Source organism: Scleropages formosus, chromosome 24 (assembly GCF_900964775.1).
Source record: "Scleropages formosus chromosome 24, fSclFor1.1, whole genome shotgun sequence".
Taxonomy (NCBI): Eukaryota; Metazoa; Chordata; class Actinopteri; order Osteoglossiformes; family Osteoglossidae; genus Scleropages; species Scleropages formosus.
In genome coordinates this window covers 3,798,121-3,822,399 of record NC_041829.1, presented here as the reverse complement: position 1 = coordinate 3,822,399, position 24,279 = coordinate 3,798,121, and the positions used below count along the sequence as shown (strand labels likewise).

General features: G+C 41.5%; 1 protein-coding gene across 1 annotated transcript in view; it reads right to left on the bottom strand.

Annotated features, from left to right (window-relative positions):
* Positions 1-24,279, bottom strand: part of LOC108936360 (thyrotropin-releasing hormone-degrading ectoenzyme-like) — a 117,516-nt gene that overhangs the window by 37,133 nt on the left and 56,104 nt on the right. The window contains exons 5-8 of the mRNA XM_029248883.1: positions 16,948-17,061; positions 10,340-10,477; positions 9,229-9,294; positions 981-1,046 (exon numbers count right to left, since the gene is read on the bottom strand). Coding sequence (XP_029104716.1) covers positions 981-1,046; positions 9,229-9,294; positions 10,340-10,477; positions 16,948-17,061 — 384 coding nt within the window. The remainder of the gene's footprint in view (positions 1-980; positions 1,047-9,228; positions 9,295-10,339; positions 10,478-16,947; positions 17,062-24,279) is intronic.

Genomic DNA, 24,279 nt, shown 5'->3' with positions numbered 1-24,279 from the left:
TGCAAAAGATCAACTTCACATACTGAAATGCCCACTAAACTAATACATATGGTAACTCTTTCAATAAATAAATAAATATAATTTTTTAAGATTTTAATTGGGGGTGTGGCAGGTTCAGCCAGTGCACATTATGCGGCAGGTCTGGGGTTCAAGTCCTGCTCGGGATGTCTTGCAGCAGACTGGTATCCCATCCTGGCTGTGTCCTCTCCTCCTTCAGCCTTGTGCCCTGTGCTGCCAGATAAGGCTCCAGCTTGCCGTGACCCTGCTTGGGACAAGCGGTTGTTGACGATGGATGGATGGATACAGGTGGTCCCCGATTTACAAAGTTACATTTATTCATTTAGCTGATGCTTTTCTCCAAAGCAACTTACAATGTTAAGGTTATAATTATTTACCCCTTTATACAGCTGAGTAATTTTACTAGAGCAACTCAGGGTAAGTACCTTGCTCAAGGGTCCTACAACTGGAGGTGAGGCTCAAACCTACAACCTTTGGGTCCAAACACAGTTACTCTAACCACCACGCTACCAGCTGTCCCCAAAACGTTCTCCAAAACCCATCATAAGTCGAAAATACATTTAATACACACCTCCATGTGATAGACCGGGAAATGCGGATCGCTGTCGCGTCACGAGAGAGTATCACTCTGTGTATCACCTAGCTGGGAAAAAATCTAAATTAAAAGTACCCTTTCTACTGAATGTATATCGTGAGCTCACCATTGTAAAGTCAAAAAAATCGCAAGTCGAACCATCATAAATTGGGGACCACCTGTATTTTAATTAAGCAAAATCTACAGTTTTTAATGCTTATTTGCTACTACTGCTGCTATTGTTATTGTTATGAGCGTAGATGTAGTGGCCATATTCTAGCCATGTACGTTTTGAGTCCTGCAGAACTTTGACTCCATGTGTAGAGAAACTGCCCATGAAACACAACCCCACACTGAGGCCTTGGAAATGAGCACACACAAACATTACCTCGGAAAACTTGTTCCACAGATCATCTCTCGCAGCATTGCCGTACATATGTGTCATCAGGTAATCCTGCAACAAAGAAGAGCGCATTTCACATTCAAAAACACATTTTTTGCCAACAGTTAACATACACATAGGCTTGGGAGCCCTGGAGATGTCATCGCTGTTGTCAGGACATCCCGACCAAACAGAGCTAATCCTGCGGTGCAACACCATCTACATATGTGATTTATGGTAATTATTACCAGCTGTTTGTGGGAGATTTACAGTAATCTCCAGGGGAAAAGACTGCTGTGACGCGCCCTTAATGGAGCCGGCCTACATTGTGTGCTTTTGAAAAGAAGGGGAAAAAACACACACACACACACACACACACACACAGAGGCAACAGCACATCCCAGATGAAAAGAAGGAGCAGCAGCGTAGATGCCCACCACAGCACTCCTTTGTGTCGTGTGTGAGAGGAAGCCGTTATCTTCCTGACGTCAGGCACCTCACCGCACCCTGGCACAGCCCACAGGCCCGGTCACTGCAGTGGAACGGCCAGTGCAGCTTGCGTTCAGGCCCTACCAGCACACTGCGCCCCAGCTTTTGTGGCCCATTTTTTTTCTCGCAACATTTCACAACAAAAACAATACAATGGCAATAAAAAGCGTCGATGACAAAGTAGCATTTGCTTCAACAAAAATAGCATCCTGCTTCATAAACTATGGAAGCATAAATAATGTATCATATTCATTATTAATCAAAGCATATTATTCATCCCCGGACATAACCAAATATGCTTTTTTTACTTCCATGATCTGGATTTGTACATGATTCGCTATGTTAAAAAATATATTTAAAAATATAGGGGACACAGAACACACACATACACATAGACATTAATCTAAATGCGTAACATGAACATTCCACTGTGTAGCACTTTGCACTACCATGTACAAAACACCACACACACCTGCACTTACACCTAGCAACCATTAACAAACACCTAGTTGCCGTAACTCTGTTCTGGTGGAACAACCTCCCCCTCTCACTCAGAACTGCTGAATCTCTGTCTACATTTAAAACGAGTCTTAAAACTCACCTCTTCCAGACTCACTTCGCCCCTGATCTCTCAAATTCATTTAAGGTGTAAATGTTTATATACTTTAACTTTAAGCTCATGGCCGGATAAACAGCTACTCCTGTAATGTAATGCAAATGTTTATATGTATCTCAAAATAAAAATAATAATAATAATTACTAGGAAGATAATCAGGAATCGTGGATATTCAGATAAACTCTTATCCAGCTACTCGTGTGATGAACATTGGTTCATATGGTGGAAAGAAAAAAAGTGTCTGCTAAATGAATACATGTAAATGTAATTCCCACATTTAAGGCCCTTTCTTTCACAGTAAGAGGACTTCCCCTGGACAGTAAGACAGAGAAGCACTGAAGGCTGAGAGTTCAGGAGTTCCAATCTCCGCCTACAGTTTTTATTCCCTACTCCTGACAACTCAACCGCCTAAGAGCTCCAAAGAGTTAAAAATAAATTGAATTGAATTTACCGTGCAAAAATCTTAGATGCACTTAGATGTTTCACAAAAATATTGGTTTTAGATGGTTATTTAATGTCTTCTGAATTAGTGTCAATGGGAAAGAGCATATTTTAGATTTCCAAGCATTCCTTTTGCAAAAAGTTACAGTATTACAGTAAGGGTTTTGTATGTTGTTAAAAAAAAAAGAAAGTAAAATAGTAATAAACCACTTTCCAAACAGAGGACTTGAGGTCTTTGTATGGCACAGCGATTAACGGAAACAGAAACAGCTGTATAGAGGCAATAAAACTGGGCGAAGGACAACCATACTGAAAATGTGAGGTTTTGTAAGATGTGGCAATTTAACTCTCAGATCTTACACCACAGCAAGAGTGAGTACAGCAACAAGACACAAGGTGGTCATCCTCGGGACAAGCGGTCATTGACGATGGATTGTTACTGACCTTTGTAGGAAGTTTATTAATTAAGAGCATTATTTTTGGAAGCATTCTCACTTTACAGCTTTTTTCCCCAAGTGCCTAAAACTTTTGCACAGTACTCTACATTTATTCATTTAGAAGAAACTTTTCTCCAAAGCGATGCACATCTCATAGAAAATACAATTTGTGCATTACATTAGGAAAAAGAGACATAGCTGCAGATGTGTGACTCACAGATTGCACTGACTCGTTTCTTGGAAGCAACTTAATATGTTCAGCTACTCATCTACCAATTAGCTGGGTAATTTCTGCGGTCTTAATTCCTTATATTTTCCTTGTTCAAGGCTACTACAGCAGCAGGTGGGATTCAAACATGAGTCCTTTAAGTGGAAGGCGGCCGCTCTAAGCACCACACCACCTCCCACTCTTTCCAAGTGCCAATAGAAGCACCAACGTTGAAGGAACTGCTGGAGATCACGCGTCTTCGAATGATAGCCTGAGAACGGTCCGGTCTCTTTTCGTGTGGGAATGACTCGTGGTCACGGGACTTTGTTTGCCTGACCACGAATGATGCCCATCACCTCTTCAGCCCCCAGGCTGCTGACAGACTAAGAGTGGGCCCCAAAGATCTGTGTACAGCACTAAGCTTGGGGGGGGTAGCTTTGGAAGTGTACCAGGCAGACATTAAAAGTGAGCCAAAAGCACCACTTTCTCTCCTCGTCTATCCCCCCAAGGCTCGTGAGCCACCCCAGCACCAGCTGGGGGATGTCCTCCTGCAAGACCCTTGGCAGGGTTAGTCACTGGTGGTTCCCACACGAAAATTTCTGCTCGCTTTCACACCAGGCGTGAAACTAAGGATAAACCCAACGATTTCTCTTCCAAGATGTTTGCATTTTCTTGTTCTCAGCATGTAGTTGAATGAGCTCAGCCAGACTCAACCAGCTCACGTACAAGTGTTACAGAAGAGGCCTTTCGCTGGAGGAAGGCACCTTTGTTTTTGGCCCATGTTGTGCAGTTGTACGGTTTCACAGCAGGGAGGAAGTTCTACATTTTGAGGCTATTTTCGGTATTTTGACAGGTACTGCAGGCAACACACCCCAATCCATAATAAGAGAACGGGGCAGAAACACTTTTCATTTGGCCTCACATCAAATAAGTAAACAAAAGAAAAGTGGAGCTGCACACTTTTGTGTTTTTTTTTTTCCCCCCCGTTTTCTTTTCTTTCAACGTAGCTTTGTCAGTCATCTCCGGAATGCAGAATTATTTTCTCACGAGAGGGGCCCGAGTGGATTTAAGGAGAGCTCTGTTCACTGCAGTGACCCTGAAGCCAGAGATGAACTATTGACACTGTTCTGAAGTTTAATGAGAACGGAGGAGAATGCCTTCCATGCAAGAAAGTGGAGATGCAACTAAATGTAATTTTAATTACATAGAAAGACACACTTTGCCTTTTCATACTTCTAAGCTGACCTATTTACACCACAATTCCACTTCTGATTAACGGTAAATTTATACAGCACACGTGTGCATGGATTGTACTTTGATTGAAGTAATGCAGAATAGACTGGCACACCACAGCAAACCAAAGTGGAACATTCTGCCAATATAGCTTTTGCCTTGTATCAGAAAAATGATTAATTCAGCTCTCATTCCCCCAACAACACATATACGCAAGTCGAATTTTATTTCCTTTCCGCTTTTTTGTAACATATTTTGAAAATGAATTATAATCACCCACCAAGACAGCCTTCAGGAGTACCTTGAATTAATTTAAATTACGTTTTTAACAACAGAATTTGCCCTGACAGGCAAAACCTATTGCAATTGCTCTCAATGAAAAGCACACTCCCAACTTCTTTTTACTGTGCTCGCAGGTGATGGCAAGTTTACGTCAACCAACAGTTTAACAAATGCAACACTGATACAGTCTGTCATTATGATAGTAATTGAAAACTGGGCAGCAATCTTGATAGGAGAGGTTATTCCAGGTTGATTTCATATGTGTAATATGCTACTTGCACTACTGTTTATGAAAATAATTGGTGATTGTGGAAAACTGTTTAAGAGGTGCTATTCATTTTCGGCCCCTCATTAACTGTTTACTGTTAATTTGAAGGGAAGCATTTGATTCTGCACCGATCTGATGTGTATAAAACATGAAAACATAAGCCAATTAGCAAGCAGAAGAGCGGATGTGTTAACAGAGTTCATTTATTTATCAGTTTTAAGTTAACTTAAAGGCTCCTGCATGCTGTAACTCAACACACCCACAGAATGAAATATAGTTCCTCTGGGCAAGATGATTTATTATGGAATGCTGTAATTGAGGTCGCGATGTCAACCACGGTGTGACCAATCTCTCCTGCAGTGGAGTTCCTGTCCTCTACAAATACCGTGCTGCTTTAAACGTGCTTAGATCCACACAAGGCTGAATGGCTGCAAAGTTATGCATTATGCAAAACCCAAACACAAATGAATACAAGAGACCTAGCTAAATCTAAACTGATCTTGCCTAATCATATTATGAGCTGGAGCTCCCTTCATTATTCTGCAATACGTTGTATCCCTCATTCTCGTTCACTGGCCACATAAGCATGTCATACAGGGTTTTGTTTCAACAGACGAAGCACAAATTCACTCATCTAGCTGCCGGTGTTTTCCCATAGTGACTTACAGTGTTAAGATACTTACACTGATTGCCCTATCAAGTATGGGTCCTCTAGCTGTTATCACGACGCTACCTGTTGCCCCTCACCGCCTCTTTTAAATACTAGTTCACCTTCAGTGAGTTCAAGTAGGTGTTGCCCTGAATGGACAAAACACAGATCTACAGGCCACACGCACAAAGAAACGACATTTCAGTTCTATACACATGAGCACATTAGTTTCATTCATTCTGCTGTATTCAGGTGTTCACCAAAGTCATGGTGTTTCTTACTCTGGAACAGCAACTGGTCACAAATAATATGAAAATATGTGAACAAATGCTTTGTAAGTAAGGTCTACATATTCATTCATTCATTCACAGAGGCAGATTCTTTCACGGAAGCAATGGTGATGACAACCCCAGGAACGGCGATTTTTTTCAATTTAACTTGACCGTAACCCAAAGCAGAGCTTTGCTGCTGACGAAATCCATTTCTGTACAATAAATAATGTGATCACCTGGCACAAGAGTGCTACGCATTGATCCTAAAACATATATTAATTTAGATGTTTACTTCAACGACAATGATCTACCATAGACACCAACAGCAAAGACTGACATTAGGAGATTTTGGACAACATGGAGAAAACCTGCAATTGTCTGTCACAGAAACTGCGTGTACTAAATGTTTTTGTGTATTTTTGTGGCCGTTAAGGATAGCAGAATTTTTGATTTTAAAAAAAATTGGTAAATGTATGTTGATTTTTATCTGGTATTCTTACAGGCAAATTTTCATCCTTTAAAATGCACTGGTAAAAATAAGAATATGATTAAAATTCTTGTCATTTATCAAAGACAACAAAAGATCTCCGATTTGTTACAAACTGTATACAACTGATGGTGTGACAAACCATCACTTTACAAACACACACATTTTCAGAACCGCTGTCCCATACGGGGTCGTGGGGAACCGGAGCCTAACCCGGCAGCACAGGGCGTAAGGCTGGCGGGGGAGGGGAGACACATCCAGGACGGGACGCCAGTCCGTCGCAAGGCACCCCAAGCGGGACTCGAACCCCAGACCCACTGGAGAGCAGGACCTGGTCCAACCCACTGCGCCACTGCACCCCCCCACTTCACAAACAAGGTTTTAAAATTTTGAAAAGTGAAAACTCAAGAGCAGATGTTCAATTCAGAATGTGACAGGGGGTGCAGTGGCGCAGTGGGTTGGACCGCAGTCCTGCTCTCCAGTGGGTCTGGGGTTCGAGTCCCACTTGGGGTGCCTTGCGGCGGACTGGCGTCCCGTCCGTCCCCTCCCCCTCTGGCCTTACACCCTGTGTTACCGGGTTGGCTCCGGTTCCCCATGACCCCGTAAGGGACAAGCGGTTCTGAAAAAATGAAAACAAAAGTTTTATCGGACACATAAAACCTACTGCAATAACATTCAAGTGCCTTTAAATTACTCCGCAAAAACACAATGCAAAAAGAAAACTGTATGTAAAATAAAATTTTATTTCCTTTTTTCCCATTTTCATGTTGCTTTTAATGTGGGAAAGTAAACAATGATTCAAAAGTTTACATACCCCAGGAGTATAAACAACATATATAAAAAAAGACTTCAAGTTCAATAAATATCATGCAGTCTAACTAATTAAATAAGCTGACTGGTGTTTTTTTGTTATTCATAAGACATGTCATATTGCATAATTGAACTAATATATAATTATTCATTGCTCCGTAACTGCTTCCACTGCAATAAACAAAACCAACATTGCTTTATCATGCTTCAACTTTCCCCATTTTTTTTTTCCACTGTGTGTACAGTTACAGCTGCTTGTCATGTTATCGCCCTTGCCTCGGGTTCCAATTACTACGTCCCAAAGGTCTGACGAAATCGCCTGTGCCATTACACTCCCACTCTGACAATCCCACCCCCCCCCCACTTCCATTGCTGAAAATTTGCCTCTGCCAGCAAAATATTACAAAGATCTCCCCTTTTCACAATGAATGAATCTAAGAATAGTCCGCTGTAGGAGCATGAGACGAAACAGGCAAAACGAGGTAAATTAGAAAAAGGAAAGCAGAGAAGAGGAAAGCAACACAGAAAAGTCTTTAAGACGATGGCCTTTGAAGATTTTAAAGAGCAAAACTTTTTTCGAGTTCTTTACGCTTTAGCCCGTTGCATTATTTAAGGCCGCGCTTCGCTAATGAGGTCACTCATCCATACAGCTCAAGAGTGGCACCAGCGTACAGACACGGACCGCATGAGCTCAGCCTGTCTCCCCGTCTGTGTGGACGAGTCCCCTGCATAACAGTGATACGCTACCACGGTACACTAGCTGTCAATTGCATCCATTGGCAGGTTCACTTTAATGAGGGACATTTAAAGAAACCACCGGGTAAAATCTACTGCCAAATGGCGACTGCGCTCATCTGGGCTTAGGCACTGTTTGCTGTCAGGTTAATTTAAAACAATGAGTTTGCGCCAAAGCCTTGTTTACAGTTTGGTGCAATAGGATTAAAGAATAATCCTTTGTTGAATTTGTTAATCCAGCCTAGTGCAGTCCGTTCTCAGAATTCAAAGGATTTGCAGCATACAGTCATTTATGGTACACTGTTGCATATCCTTACGGAGCAAGAGATCAAGCAGAGAGGGATGTTAAAAGCTGTATGAATGCATCAATCATAGAGCAGGAAAACCAGCTGGTAGTCCTATGTAGTTCCATTAAATTTCCAACATGAAAAATACAAAAATTCTAAAAAAGTGGACTTGTGTCCCATCGAGAGGATACCCTGCCTAGCATTCTGCCCTCAGCATCAAGGGTAGCCTCTAGAACACCGAGAGGGGCAAGTGAATATCAATAAAATGTGAGTGTGAGTGATACTATGAAAACCCAGGTGATTTTTAGCAAAGGCTGATGGGTAGCTGTATACACTATGCACTGTATGTGTATGTACCAAAATATGTTTGGCTGCTGTCAGCCGGGTTTTATGACCAGACACACCACAAACGGTATACTGTAGTAGGGGAGATGTCGAGTGAGGACCCATTCAGGGAACTGCTGAGCTGGGGGCAGATGAGGAATCACCAACCTAATGCCATCTGAGGACACCCCATGGGTCTCAGAGTAGGAACTGATGAACATTTTAAGGGGGGCCAAAGGGTTTGAACTGGAAATCACTCACACGTGGCTAGGGATAGACACTGCACACCATTCACAGTGAGAACCTTGATGAGAAATGGGCCATCCAAGGGGTTTGGTGGAAATCCATCCATGCTGGGTGATGGGTGAACACTCCAGATGGTTTGAATGGGGAATGACCCACCTGGGGTTTGGGGTTTACTCTAAGTAAAAGCACGCATTGGCATCTGCCTGCGATCTAGTATATGCATGATTTATAGCCCTCCTGCCTGCATTATTCCATGCCTGGAGGCATCTTCCTGCACCAGTGTATTCTGGGTATATTATGGCTCAGTGATTCGGGGAGGAAGGAGATACATTTCATGAAGTTCAGAGCTGACATCTCACTTCTGTTTGTTTTGCCCCTGCTTGCAGAAGGAAATGAAGCAGTGTTTAAAGCCCAGTAGCAGAACTTTGCCCCCGAGAGAGAAGCGTGAGGAAGACCAGCGCTTCACCTACATTTAAACCCCTCTGGAACACCGGCTGGCCCATTACGTTCGCCAGCATCCGGATTAAGGCAGCTCCCTGGAAGAGAAGAAGAGGAAGGAAAACAGCCATGAAGCCCTGCAGCCCATCCCGGACACAGCATATCTGCCATGTCAACAAACAAATGCTTTATTTTCCTATACTTTGCTTTCACACCGAAAAGTTACTAGTGATATTAATGTGAAATGTTCAGCCAACAACGGCATCTTACACAAAGTAAGGAAGGATATATTAGAGACGTCTAATTTACTGCTAAGGAGGAAGACGGAATGGGCTTGGTGGTCAACATAAGGTGGGGCTTCCATTAAAAGAACACATAGAGCCAGGTCCAACAGGGGGTGCTCTACCCTGAAGGGCTTCCCAAAAGGATGACTGACCTTTTAGTCGCCTTTAACCCTGGGTCCCTATATCTACTGAGTGACGTTAAACTGGACGAAAGCGACGATGAGAAATAACGTTGCTCCATGAGGGTATTTGCTTAATGTCTGAACTACAACATGAGAGCTGATTCAAGTTGCCACACAAAGTCTTCCATTTCAACTGCTTTCAGCTGTTATGTCAATAAATAAGGTTAAGTTTAAGGTCACAACAAATCTTGCGCTTTCCCTGACATTGCCTGGGGAATTCCTTTAATTCAGTCCATTCATTTTGAAAGAACAGTAAGTATAATTTCCTCAGTTATGAATTGAATCTATAATCACTTCCCTTAGTATGTATTGAATAAATTGTATAATTGTATAAATGTATTGAAATGCTTTACTGATGGCGTGAACAATAAGAGTTTGTTTCATGCATAATCATTTTCAGTATATCCTCCGTTAGCAATGCAACACGATGAACCTCGGTGCAGCAAGTGGTAACGAACTAGGTTTGCTTGAGACTTTCATGTCTGCAGCTATGTCTCCTTCTCTTAATGTAATGCATAAACTGTACTTTTGCTGAGATGTACGTTGCTTTGGACAAAAGCGTCTGCTAAATTAATAAATGTAAATGTAAATGTAAACACAATGGTGCCATTCAAGCACATCAAAAGTCTCCCACTGGAACAGACTTAAAGTCAATGAGTGGAAGAAGAGGACGGTACCTTCTTGTATGCAATCCAGTCGAACACCCTGTCAATGTCAGTTGCCTGATACACCTGCTGGGAGATGGGGTGGGAGCTGGCCAGGCCGTCCAGAAGCATCACTTCGTGCAGGACATCTGTCAGAAAGCGCTGCTTCTCCTACACACACCGTGGAGTGAAAAAGGGTGATGAGGTCAGTCTTTTCAATCATGGCAGGGATGGTCATCAATGGCGCTACCACTGCAGCCTGAGCCAGAGATCACATGGGCAGCTGCTTGGCACATGATGGACTTCAATCCTGGTGGGCTAAAAATGTACCTGTGATATTATAAAAATCGTAATATAATCATAACAACAAGGAGCAGCAGGCCATGGAGTGGTTAGAGTTGCTGCCTTGCACTGGAATATCACAGGTATGACTCATTTCCTGCTATAGTACCCTTGACCAAGGTACTCACCCTGAAGTGATAAAGTAAAAAAATTCCAGGCTATATAAAACGATAAAATGTTGTGAATAGTTTAAAATTGTAGGCTGATTCAGAGAGGAGTGTCATAGTTCTGCCCACCAATAATAATAATAATAATTATAATAATAATGTCCTACCATACTGCTGGTGAGCATTTCAATGAACTGAAGACAAATGTCCACATCCACCCCAAACCTCAAAGATCCACCAAGCCCACGTCCCTACAAACAGCCCAGCTCAGCAGCATGACCCTTTTCATGGCTCTTTTGCTGTCAAGACTCATTACTCTTACTTGTAAGAGGTGGAGAGGATGTCAGTTTCTCCTGTGCGGATGTGAACTAAGTTGTGTGCTCAGTGGTGTTTGACAGTCAGCTGTCTGTGTTTGAAGGAGTTATATAACCTCTATCTACTGAGACTAACAACATATAAAGAACACGAAAATGCAGAATGGGCTTTATTAAGGAGCTGGAAACCATAACATCTCATGAGATCTTTAAATAAACATCTGCCATTGCTCCTTTCTAGAAATCAAAGCCATTTTTTTTTTCCTTTCCTCAGTGTGCCGTTGCCCTTGTCGCAAACAGATTTTAAAAAAAGTCTGTTTCTGCATGGCAGTCAGTTAATAATAACTGACAAGCTCTCAAAAAACAATGTCGTGTCAGAATGCAAAAATTACACGTCTTGTAAAATTGCAGTTATTTGAATTTTAAATGTCAGATTCGAATCTTAAACGTCATTTGGTTCTCAATGAAATATTCCATACATGACTTTCTCTTATTTAAAACAGAGCAGTTGGCATGGCAACTGCCAAAAAGGGTAGGTTATATGCCTGAGTAGTAATAATACATAGTTTATTAAAACTTTCCTTCAGCTATGTTAGAACTACATTTTTCATAAACTTAAATGTAAAGATTTTTTAGCTATTTCTGCTTTCAATAATTAGAACAATTTTATTACTTGCAAACACAAACCCAACTGTAGTCAACATGTAAATGCATTAAAAACACCATACTTGCTACACAGAAACAAATGTAATTATTAATTAACTGTAATACTAGTATCCATTTAATTTTTTTGCACACATTCTTTATCCTCATCTGAAACATCATTTTCTTAATTTAAAACTCCTTTATCACGTCAATATCTCTGATCATCATTTGTTACCTCATTTTGAATCGTAGTCAAATCTGTTTTAATTCATTATTTGTGTGACTATATTTAAAAATATGGATGATGTTCAATAAATGTCCTATGGCCATTAAAGGGCAAAAGACCGGGGCATTAAATTAAATTAAATTAAATTAAATACTGCCCTGCTAATTATTGCAATGGGACATAAACCAGAGAGCTGCAGTCTGTGCAACTAACAACGAAATACCGCAAAACTAACGGCAAATACAAAATCTGAGGTCTACAGAAACATTTAGGTACATGTAATGATATTTGACGACCAATAGAGATAAACAACTTAGCAACCTGACAAACGAAGATGAAAAGAAAGAGGGACTTTGCAATGAGGGCAAAAGATTTAGAAAAAAGGAAATGCATAATGCAGGCAAAGGAGTTTGAAAAGAGGGTGAAGAAAGTATTAAAATGAACATCATCGATACTCTATATCCACCAGGTTAACATTAATAAAAATGATTCAATTGCCTCACTATAAATAATGTCACATCCTTCCATTTAATTATTTCCTTTAGGATATGAATTCATAAAAACCAAGGAACTTAATAATATTGGGATAATACATCTTTTTTTTTTTTTTTTTATCATTATGGCAGAAGAATGCATCTTTGGAACAGCAGTGAAGCTAACGTGACTGGTACTCGTCACTGTTTCCCTCCAGACAAAGAGCCACTCACCCATGTACGCAGGTGCAGTAAATGACAAAGGAACTTCTTGAGTGCTTTCAGAAGTAATGAGCAATTTGTGGGCTATTAGCGTGTTCCCGTTACTCAAAACAAACTGTGCAGGAATGAAGGTGGTTGAAATTGCATTAAATGGAAATAAAGTAAGGTTCTATTATCTGGAAGTAATGATGGTGCCAGCAATCCGGATCCATGAACACACGTAAATAGCCACAAACAAATATTACGCTTTCTTCAAACAAATCTCAAACGAAAGAGTCAAACATTTGGCAGCACAACCGAAAAAAGGTGCCTCTTCTTACAAACGTTCACTATATCGGTGTAGTCGGTATATGAATTAGTGAAAACCTGTTTCTCTCACCTAAATGTCGTTTCAAAAATAAGGACAGGTGACGAGAGAGCAGGAAAGCAGTGGCTTTCGGCCGTTTGTGTGGGACTGAAATTTCACGTCTGATAGAGACATGATTGGTTGTACCAGCAGGAGCAACAAGGTCAAAGTCGAGTTAGCGGCACAGCCTTATTATGAGGTTAGGGGCTCACTCAATCTGGACCATATGTGCTCACAACAGGGTATTTCACTCTGATCATCCCTCATTCAGCTCTTTGGCCAGCGCTGCTCGCACGCGTTGGGTTCGAGCTTAAGTGAACGCGGGCGCCTAGAGAAACACATGCAGAAGCCAATCAGAAATACCTGGAGAGCTGCAGCTTGGAGGAGATTTTAGATTTTATTTTGCTTCTTTAAGAGTTTCTGAAGGGGAAATAAAAGACCAGCACAGATGTTCCTCTCACTGCCCTGCAAAGCAGCTATTACACAGATGTTTAAGAATATTCCAGAGGCAAGCAGGTGGGCACATGCTTGGTTCATTAATCCTGCTAACAAGTACGCTGAGTTACATGAACAACTGGCTTTTCGCAAGTGCAAGATGCCTGTCCACAGGTTTGGTCAGCTTCCATTTTTTTCCTACTGATCTCCTCTTCCATCGGCTTCTCAGTTTGATATATTGCTTTGTCAGGCGGGGGGGCACTTACCAGGAGGGTGAGCGTTCAGATGGGACTGGCCCAAAACCTACCCCCAAGCCCCAAACCCTGACCCTATGCCCAACTGCCACCGAATACTGCTGATTCTGATATCTACAGTGATGGACCTTATCACAGTGATGTGCCTCCTCCCACGCAGGTCATGGAGAGCCGGCAGACAGCCGACTCCTGCTGGGCCCCGGGCTTCATTCTGAAACACTTCCAGGCATGATCTGCTGCACAACTGCAGTGACAACAACTGCACAAGTGACACCGTGTTGATGACACGCCAGTTTTCGGAAAGCAGTGCCTCTCTTCCCTCCGCAGCTTTTTTGTGGCTATCGAGCATGAGCAAATCCAGATTAAGAGAACTCCAGTTGGCTTCCCTCGGGACATCTAGGAATTGTACACATCAGCATGGGACGCAGATGCCGAGCAGCCTTTGCTGTCAGACTAGCTCACATTTCAGGCTCACAGCAGCTGGATCCAGCAGCAGCTACAACCACCCCAGAAGAGGCCATAGACACAGCTGTTTGTTGACAGTATTTAATGGAATGACGGCCTTGTTTTTAAGCATAAAACAACATCGACATCCATTATAACAAGCACCACAGAGTGTCGCATCACAAATGAAGGTGATCGATGCCAATCAATGCCTCTGATATCCACAACACTAGAGATTGTCTCAACAGATGGTCTGTGTAGATCACGGCTGTATGATCTTAGCCCATCCTCTTCTCTTGCCTGAGGTGCACAAAAATATTCTTTAGGTTTGGATCTTGGAGTCCTGCGAGTCTACAGGTATTCTGAGCAATTCATGGAGAGCGCCTTGTTCCCACCTCCTGTTTCCTCTGCATAGCAGCCAAGGTGGGAAACCAATACCAGTCGCCTGCCAAATGCAGCTGAATTTTGGAGCCCGAAGATAAATTTGTGAAATTTATCAGCCTCAGCCACTGAAAACACACCTCCAAAACACAACAGCGTGGTTTCCGTAGTTTCCAAAACTCCCGCTCCCCATTTCAACTCTGACAAGAAAGACTACTCATCATTTTCATTTTAAATGAACAAAGTAAGCTACTACTGCACCATGCATGCAAGCAATAAAACTGTGAGAAACGGAGAAAAGAAGGTGAAATGAAAAGTGGCATCAAAAAAAGTCAAACAATATTGCAGTGGGTTCAAAGACTGAGCTGCTGGGAAATTTATAGGATCCACTAACCACAGAGACTTGAACACCAAAGAGTTAATTTCCCACTGTGATATAAATATAAGCCATACAAGCTTTTGTTCATCAGTGTGTAACATTTACAATGATAGGGAAAGTCAGCGTGTCATAAGGAGACACTGGGGATCCGCACTTGTATGCTCACCATGCTGTCTGGCAGGGACTAGAAAAAAAAATCAAAAGGCTCATGTACATTTCGTTTTTAATGAAGTGTGAGTCACATCCTCCGTTTGAAGAGCTCAGAAGGTTTGAAACGCGTCTTTTCAATTATAGCTCGCAGAGAGGGATGCATCAGCCAAGCACTCAGAATTCGTCCAAGAACGAACTGGAAAGAAGGCCATGGATCACGATCGCTCCATTGCAGGCCACCTCCGCCAGATCCGAAGCCTGAAGATCAAGCCTTTTTTGTCATGCAAACATTGAGTGGGTTAATAAATTTCATGAACTCAGCAAGTAATTTTGTGCGTCATTGCACGTTATTTGTACTCTTGGACATTCAGACTGATCGCTATTTTGTACCCCATGAAAAAATTATTACAGTACTTGTCTGCTGCCTCTTTAAGAGAAAACAAAACTAAAACACTAAACAAGTGTCCCGAAGAACTGCATATCCTGTTCCATGTGTCACGACAACCGAGTGTGACCTTGTGATGACTCAGTGTGCTTTTCATGTGCCAACTCTGAAAAGTCCCAGTTAGCCGTTGAGTTTGTTCAATATCTTTCGAAAGCGAGGTGGAAGGGGTCTCGAACCCTCGTGAGAGAGTTTCTTCCACTCCATCAAGGGCTCCCGGGCTGCTTGAGGGCTGAGAGGCACCCCTTGAGGACTACTCCAGTCCATCTGTTCTCCTCTAACTGCCTGCACTCCTCTTTAACAGGCACAGAAGGAGCCCACGTGACAGGCTCACGGTTAAGGAGAGCACCTCACGGCTTTAACAGTACGATTCTGAATGAGTATAAAGGCGACTTACTCTACTGGGTGCAATACAGTGAGTGACACGAAAAAAAAATTAATGCTCTGATAATGTGATACCCTCTGGCCTCCCATGGATGATATTTTTTGTCCCCTTCAAAAACCATGAATGGCAGCTATTTGCCCCAAGAGGACCCACAGAAAAAGTGTAATTTTCCCTTTAAAAGTTGCTTTCAAATTATGAAACAAATTTAAATCAAAGAAAATTGAATAAAAATTTTTAAAAGTCTCACTTTTTTAGTTTGCACATAATGAAAAAGTTTTAACTAAATAACCACTTTTGTACATCTCAGCAATACACTTAGTTGACAGTTACTTCCCTTTATTATCCAGTATCTTAATCACATTGTCATACATAGCAATTTGTGATTCTGCAAAGAAAGCACGGCCTTTCTCTTACATTGGTTTTCTAATTCCGACACATAAAATGTAATTATAAAAATGTTCCACTGCACAATTGGAACATGTCATCCCTAATTCAATCACAATGTGACAGCTTGTCTAGGAATCCAGCATCTCCTCATTTTCTTTGCAATAATATTAGATTGAATGGCACTCAAATATTGCATATGTTGCACATAGTCCATATATTATTTTGAAAAGATTTCACTCTAAATTTCCCTACGTGGGGGTTTACATTAATACGGTGCATGAGGGTAAACATGTGGGCTTGCAAACAAGAAGTTCTTGAGTCAAGTCCCAAGGGAAGCTTTGCTTCTGTACCCTTGAGAAAGGTGACAAACCTTTATTATTTCAGCTGTCACTTTGGACAGTAGGGTTAGGGATTGGGTCATACTAGTATAGTTTGGTCATTTGCAATGCACATCGTGCCCAATGTGCCACAGAGAGAAAAAAAGATGCACAGACAGGCTTCAGATACCAGCTGCTGCCTTCTGGCAAGATCAGAAACAATTCGCACGCTGAAGCGAGGATCTCACATATGGCATCTGTAAATTACTCAAGGGTCCATACAATATTTGTCAGGAACAGTAAACACTATTTCTTCAACTGCAATTACCAACAGCAGAACAACAAAACAACATGAGTAGCAGCATGAGCAACAACAAGACCAATGTTCTTACCATGTTCCACTTTGGGAAGAGAAAGTCAGTTCCCACGTATTCGAAGAAGTGGGCAAAGCCTTCCTTCAACCAGACGTCTTCCCACCAGACTGGTGTCACCAGGTCCCCAAACCACTGTGAGGAACAACAGAAGTGTCACAAATCAAAAATTCACTTCCACATAGAATCTTGGTGCAAACATTTACATGCATTCATTCAGCAGATGCTTTTCGCTAAAGCAACTACAGTATTAAGCTACACATAATTATGTACCGATTTATACAGCTGGGTAATTTTACTGGAACAATTTAGGGTAAGTACCTTGCTCAAAGGTACTACAGCTGGAGGTAAGCTATGAACTGGCAACCTTCAGAGCCATAGGCTCACCACTACACCATCAGCTGCCCCTTCACATTGCAAACATATTAAACATAAGCTATCCTTTACGTGAATGACTCTGTCTAAGTTGTCTCACAGTGAGAGAGATATTGATTACTGTGATTTACTCATTGATATGTACCTGCAAATGAAGGGTCGTAAAACAGGCTTGGGATGCGAACAAAGAACCTTACAATTATAAGTTAACAGTCCTAACCCCTACGCCCTCTTCTACCGCTATAGCTCATCCGCATCATACGTCATACTTATTTGCTATCCAAAGCGCTAATTTCTGAATATAAACAAACTTAATTTAGAATAGCTCTCACGGAAATGTTTTTATATGACAGTGTTATTTTTTTCTTGTTAAAAAAAAAATCAATGTAGATGTACAGAAAGAGCCGTTTGACCTGCTGACACAATTCACCGTACACTACGCTCACTAAAAGACTTCTTATGCTCATTACTACACATCTCTTTCTGAAGGATATTTCACTGAACAAATTATCATACTGAGAGAGACGTTTCCTAAGTTAGAACCGAAACTGTAAGACAGAAAATCCCATATTAACTGCTCACAAATCAGAGTCATTAAAATTTTCCTGTCTGATACTGATATGTAACAAACAGAAATTCTTTCTCACTGTTAAGAATTAAGGGGAATAGACCCTTCAGCAATGCTTTCATCAAGCAGGAGCAGTTACACACACACACACACACACACACACACACATTTGTACATAAGCAAGCAAATCCTATTGTCTCTTCCCAGACTGGGTCTTTTGGCAAAACAGCAGTTATTATTTAAGCAGTCTCCCCCCCTTTTGGTAAATAGTGGTAACGAGCCTAGGCCTCATTGTGGATGATGTACAAATGTGAAATAAACAAACCAGTTATTGTATCTATATATCTTTTTTCTGATTGGTATGTTGGGCCAGGGGAAAAGAAACGTATCGGCAGATAAAATTTCAGTGGCCACTTCTGTTAATGTTGACCGTGCCTCTAGCTTTTCAATCAAGGCGGCTCCTCCTATGGGGGCCAGAGGAAATCTCACACCTTTGATCAGCATGCTTTGAACATTTTCAAGGGATCGAGATGCAGCAAAATCCATGTGGCATACCGCCGTTATTTTTCGCTTCCATCTTCTAGACTGACAAGCCGAAGATGATGCCTTCCGTAGCTTTTCGTAAACCACAACATATCCAGCGAAAAAGGATGAGGGTTCCATGGAACACCAGGAAGTGTAACTGCATCATTAAACATTTTCTGCACTGATTACAATTTCAGTATATAATGGTAAGGTTCAGTTTCCTTTATTGTGGGGTGATAGTGTTAAAACATTGAGGTATAGCACTGCAGATGCCAAGTGATGTGTTTGGACACAGGCTAAAATCTGGCTCCAGGGGTGGAGAGTTTTTATATTCTCTCTGTGTTTGCAATTCAAAGATGTGTTTAAGAAGGCACTGGCATACGACTTCTTTGCCCTCCCTTCCTTCAAAAACTCACATTAATTAAGTTTAACTCAATGGCATTCACTCTGGTCTTACAGCATAACTCTACAATGAAATTTAAAAACTTTTAAGTCCGTCAGTACTTCATTGCTTCATTACTGAGGCCTGGAACACATGAGACCACCTCAGCCTGCGAATGTTTAATAAATCACAAGGAAGCAACAAAGTGTAATTAAATGTTGGACATGTTCTATGTTAAAATGTGCTCTAATTATTCTCAAGCAATGGCCAAGGTGACAAGTTCTTCTGATACGTGATGCAACGGTCTTTTGAGGAATCTGCCCGAATCCGTAATTTGCAGATTTCCCTTCAAATGTGACTCCTTGTTAAGTAGGGGTTTGATGAAGCAGTTTTGTTTGGCAGTCATATGACCTTAATTAGGATATCCAACTTTTTAATTATGCCAAGTGTTGCACATATTAAATTAATGTGTCAGATGTACAACTAATACAGATGTTACACTATTCATTTTTTCAAAAAGAACTGTCATTGCACTCCAATAGACTGGCATCCTGTGAAAGGTGTACCTCACACCTTATGGTGCCAGGATAGCCACTGGACCACCAAGACCCCACATTTGGAGAAACTCTTATTAACAATGGATGGATGGATGGATGGATGGATGGCCAAGATTTGTTTATTCTGTAGTACAGCTACTCAGTGGATATATTTGTTGGATCAGAGCTGCAGTACAGGTTGAAATACAGCCTCCCTCCCACATGGGCAAAGATGATCTCAGGAAATTCAGGCTCCTCCCACAGTGCAAGGGCTATTACGGTGCTAATTTGTGAGAACCCAGGACATCGTGATTATGAGACAGCCTTCCTATTTGACCTTGCCTGGGTGAATAAAGGTTACACTTTAAGCACTGCACTGGCGGTACTGTGGGTAATAATTACGACTAACTAACCCTTTAGCAGTGCCCTTGAAATAAACAAACTACTGTATCAAAGCAAAAATGTTAAAGAGCTTGATTGGGTTGTCTCGAAGGAACCCCAAGTTGAAGGCAGGTTGAAGGTGCCGTATGGCAGCTGAAGAGTCAGCGGTGCTTGGAGATCAGTGCCCTGCCAGGCACCCGCTGCTACTTAACCAGAACGGGACTTTAATTATTGCCCTACTGACAGATGTGCCAGGCAGCTATAAGGATGCCCCACATAGCCCGTCCCCTTCGCATAAGCATCTTGATTGCAGCAGATGCACCATTTTCCACCCACACACTGCCGATGCCGAAGAAATTAACTGGAAAGTTAGGAGGGGAGGGTGGCATGGTAGCGCAGCAGGTTTGGCCTGTGCCTGCTCTCTAGTGGGTTTGGGGTTTGAGTCCTGCTTGGGGTGCCTTGTGATGGATTGGCGTCCCATCCCGGGTGTGTGTCCCCCCCCCAGCCTTGCGCCCTGTGTTGTGGGTTAGGCGCCAGCTCACTGCAACCCTGCTTAGGACAAGCGGTTTCAGACAATGTGTGTGGGTTAGGAGGGGACAAACTCTTCAAGCTTTCACCCCAGAATGCCCCTCCCCCACACCCCCAGATGCTTCTCTAGAGGGCATTTTTAGAGATGCTGCAGATCTGTTCTGTAAGATTTGAATAGAGACAAAAACCTTTCATGTGTCATGTTTTATATGTCATATTTCAAATTTTATTTTGTAGTTTGTTTAAATAAAACCTTTTCTCCCACTTTCCTTCTCTTGTATGCAATGCCCTTTAGAATCCATTTTTTAAATCCATTTTTTCATAAAATGTCTGTTTGTTGGCAGTCGCGAACAGTGAATGTGCAATATTTTTGAGACATATGTTGTTCCAGGTAATTCACAAGACTGATTAAGTCATTAGAATCCTTTCCCCAATCAGCTCAAAGATTATCGTATAAATAGAAAATTAATACCAACTAAACTGGGTTTGAATTTTTGAAAGGTATTAATGGAAGTGCTCATTTCAGCAACAGCTTCTCTGGCCAAAAGAGTGATTCATGATGCTGAAGTCTGAAATGATTGCTGTTATTGGCCTCCAATTCAATTTAATTTCACAGAGATCTCAAAGGCCCAGTGTGTGACAATCCAATTAAAATACTGTTTTGAATATCCATTCAAATCCAATGTGATTAAACAACATTTGTCCTCACTCTTTTGCTGTTTGCTCCAGTAATATTTAATATAAGACCTGGCACCTTCTAATAAAGCGCAACATGTATTATCGCATTAATGACAAAATGTAAATGTTCAGCGCATATTTTCATGCTTGAGTAAAGGTACCTTGTAATTTACTAAGTATTTTTTTATAACTGAATGAACATAAAAAGGTGTTGAGTGAGTGTGACACATAGTATACTCCAAATCTAGAGGGATTTTTGTGTTAATGAGATGGTGTAACTACTCAGAATGAATGAAAGTCATTACATTCTATGTCAGGCAGTTGGACTGAGTTATGGTCAAGGCTCTTGGATAAAACATAATAAACTCAACTTGTAAGAGTGGCCATTGAAGCCATAGAGAGCTTGCAATAACCCACAAGAACCGTTGAGCATCCATAAGTGGAGGCAGATGAGTCATTCAAAAGAAGAGCAAAAAGTTAAGATCTCATCTGGAGTAGTACAAACTGCAGCTATTACCCTAAAGAGGATTTTTTTTTTCTTTTTGCAAAAATTAAAGTATTGATTGCATGGATATTGTGTGGATATTACACGTCCATTACATATACGTAAAAAGTGTAAAGCTCCGAAATCCTTAATTCTTTTGAGAAAGTTCTCAACATGTGGCATGTTGGTGCAACAATAGTGCTGGGAATATGGGTTTGAATATGCCTCTGTGAGTCTACATGTTTATCCCACACTGGAGTGTGTTTACTCACATTGCTTTGGTTTCCTCTCACAGTCCAGCCACATGTGTTTCACTATTGTGTTTATGCATTATCTGTGAGTACGGTATTTATTTTATGACCGCATCCAGGGGGTACTCTGCCTCACAATCTATGCTTGTGGGATTAGCTAGAGATCATCACGACCCTGCACATGTTGTTCAAAATAGATTATTGATAATGGCTTTTGATGGAAGGATGGAGGAAGTCGTCACAAAATATAATGTTGTCTAGACTTGGACAAAACATACATACAAGAAAGATCAGAATGTCAACCGAAAGGGACCTCAAAAATTTATTTCTGGGTAAAATGCCATCGGTAGGTCAAATGAATAATGTATTGTGTCCTCACCAGTATGTCAAAGTTTCTTCTGTAGCATGATGAGATGTGTTACTTGGCTTTAACTGCCATCATAAATTCAACACATGAGATAAATAAGTCAGATGACCAAGATGCCTTGTATAGATTATTGAATCATTCAATTTTTTGGACTAAAATGAAAATGGCAGTGACCTTCAATCAGCACAGATTTAATCTGACAGAATTAATTTATGCCCTTTAACATCCACATAAGTGAGAGTGTTGTTATTAAGAACACCATTCTCACTTACAGAATGAATAAATGAGAGAAACAGGTGTAATCACACAGAATATAAGTTATAATGAGAGCATCATTCACGTGACAATATTAGCAACAGAATTAAGTCTAACTTAAAACAAAAAAATACAGCAGGGTTTGATGGGCAGGACTTGTGACTGGAGGGTTTTAAGCTTGAGTCCTCAAGGAGAAACTGTATTCGTGCTGTGTTAAAAAGAATGTCACGTACAATTGGTTTTGGGTTATTAGTCTCTTGTGACTTTGGGGGGGTCATTGATACAGTCATTCAGGGGTTAAGGACAGACAGCCCAGGCTATGATCCACACCAGGTTTGCGGTGTGAGTCTCCATGGTGATGCCAGCAGCGGGCAAACGCACACAGTGTTGACCTCTTTAGCAGAGGAAGCTGGCAAAGAAAGAGAGCAGACCTGGTTGTTCCTCAAAACCCACAAGTTTCTGCAAGAGGAAACTTTATCTGGTGATTTAATCCTCAGGATTCGTACTGCATCCTTTGCTTCAGTGCAAGCAGAAAGAGCACAGCCCAGGCTATACAGGTTCTTCATCGCAAATAATTTTTGATGACAGCCGGAAGATTTGTTAAAGACACTGTTTTCACGGTGTCCTTGGAAACTTATGAATAGAGCACAGTGTTGTGTTATTGTTTCTAGTTTTACATTTATGAAGTACACACATTTTCCGAACCGCTTGTCCCATACAGGGTTGCGGGGAACCGGAGCCTACCCAGCAGCACAGGGTGTAAGGCCGGAGGGGGAGAGGACACACCCAGGACGGGACGCCAGTCTGTCGCAAGGCACCCCAGGTTGGACTTGAACCCCAGACCCACCGGAGAGCAGGACCTGGTCCAACCCACTGCGCCACCGCGCCCCCCTTTATGAAGTATATAGACACATATTATTACTAGTTAAGCTGTGACTGATGTCCTTCCTGTGAGAGAATATTTGGAAAAAATCAGAAACATACAAAAAACTAAACAGAAGTGAACCGGACAAAGTTGCCAGCATCTTAACGGTACACATGACGTGAGGGTGCCTGCGCGCACACACACACAAATACATATAATTTTACCTATGTGCCCCTTGTACGACTGTTATGCTGCTGATTGACAGCCAACTTGCAATTTATTTACCACGTTTGTAGCAGTCACCACAGTGAACTGACAGCTGGAAGAAATGGCTCTCAGGTGCTGTCCGTGGTGCTGGAAATAATCGAGGTCACGTCAGGATAAATGACTGTCAGTAAATAAGCACGTTTATCATTTCTGCTCATTAAGGTGACAGCAAACTGCCTACTCCTGCCATCATCACACTGACTTTGGTTATCCCTTTCTTTCTGAAATCCTCTAAGAATCTGATTATCTTTTTAGCTGTGATTAAAGAGCTATTGGACAGCAATAGTGACTTTGCACTGTACAAAACCGACACTCATCAATATGTCAGACGGGTGCAAATCTACTTAAGCGCTATGCAGCTCATGGAAACCCCATTGTTTCTGCCCACAGAGCTCCGTTTTTAATGTCAAGATATGACAGTGTGCACAGAAACTGAAGATTATTTGAGATTCAAGTGTCGATCAAAGATCTATTCTCTGGTCAAAACAAAGGCGAGCTAAAGAAATGTGTTCAGGTCACATTTGGCCTTTTTTTTTTTTTTTTTTTTTTTTTTTAAAGTCGCAGAAAAAAATGTCAAATATGACCTGAATACTACCTCCTTGTTAATTGAAAATGCATGTCTCATTCAAATTGCTTCTCGCTGCAGTAAATCTCAGTAAGACAGCCGGTAAATAATCCGTTTTAATGAGGAACGGAAATTTTAATGGCTTAGCAACATTAAGGCCCCTGTAAAGCAGGCAAAAGCGGGGACAAGAAGATCACACTTGTGCATAAATCTGCACAACAAATCATATATTTTCAAATGCTCCCCATCTAAAAATACTGGTCTCGGCAGCTTTGTTTGATCTATTAGTAATGATCTATAAAGACAGCAGGTGCCAGAACTAGGTT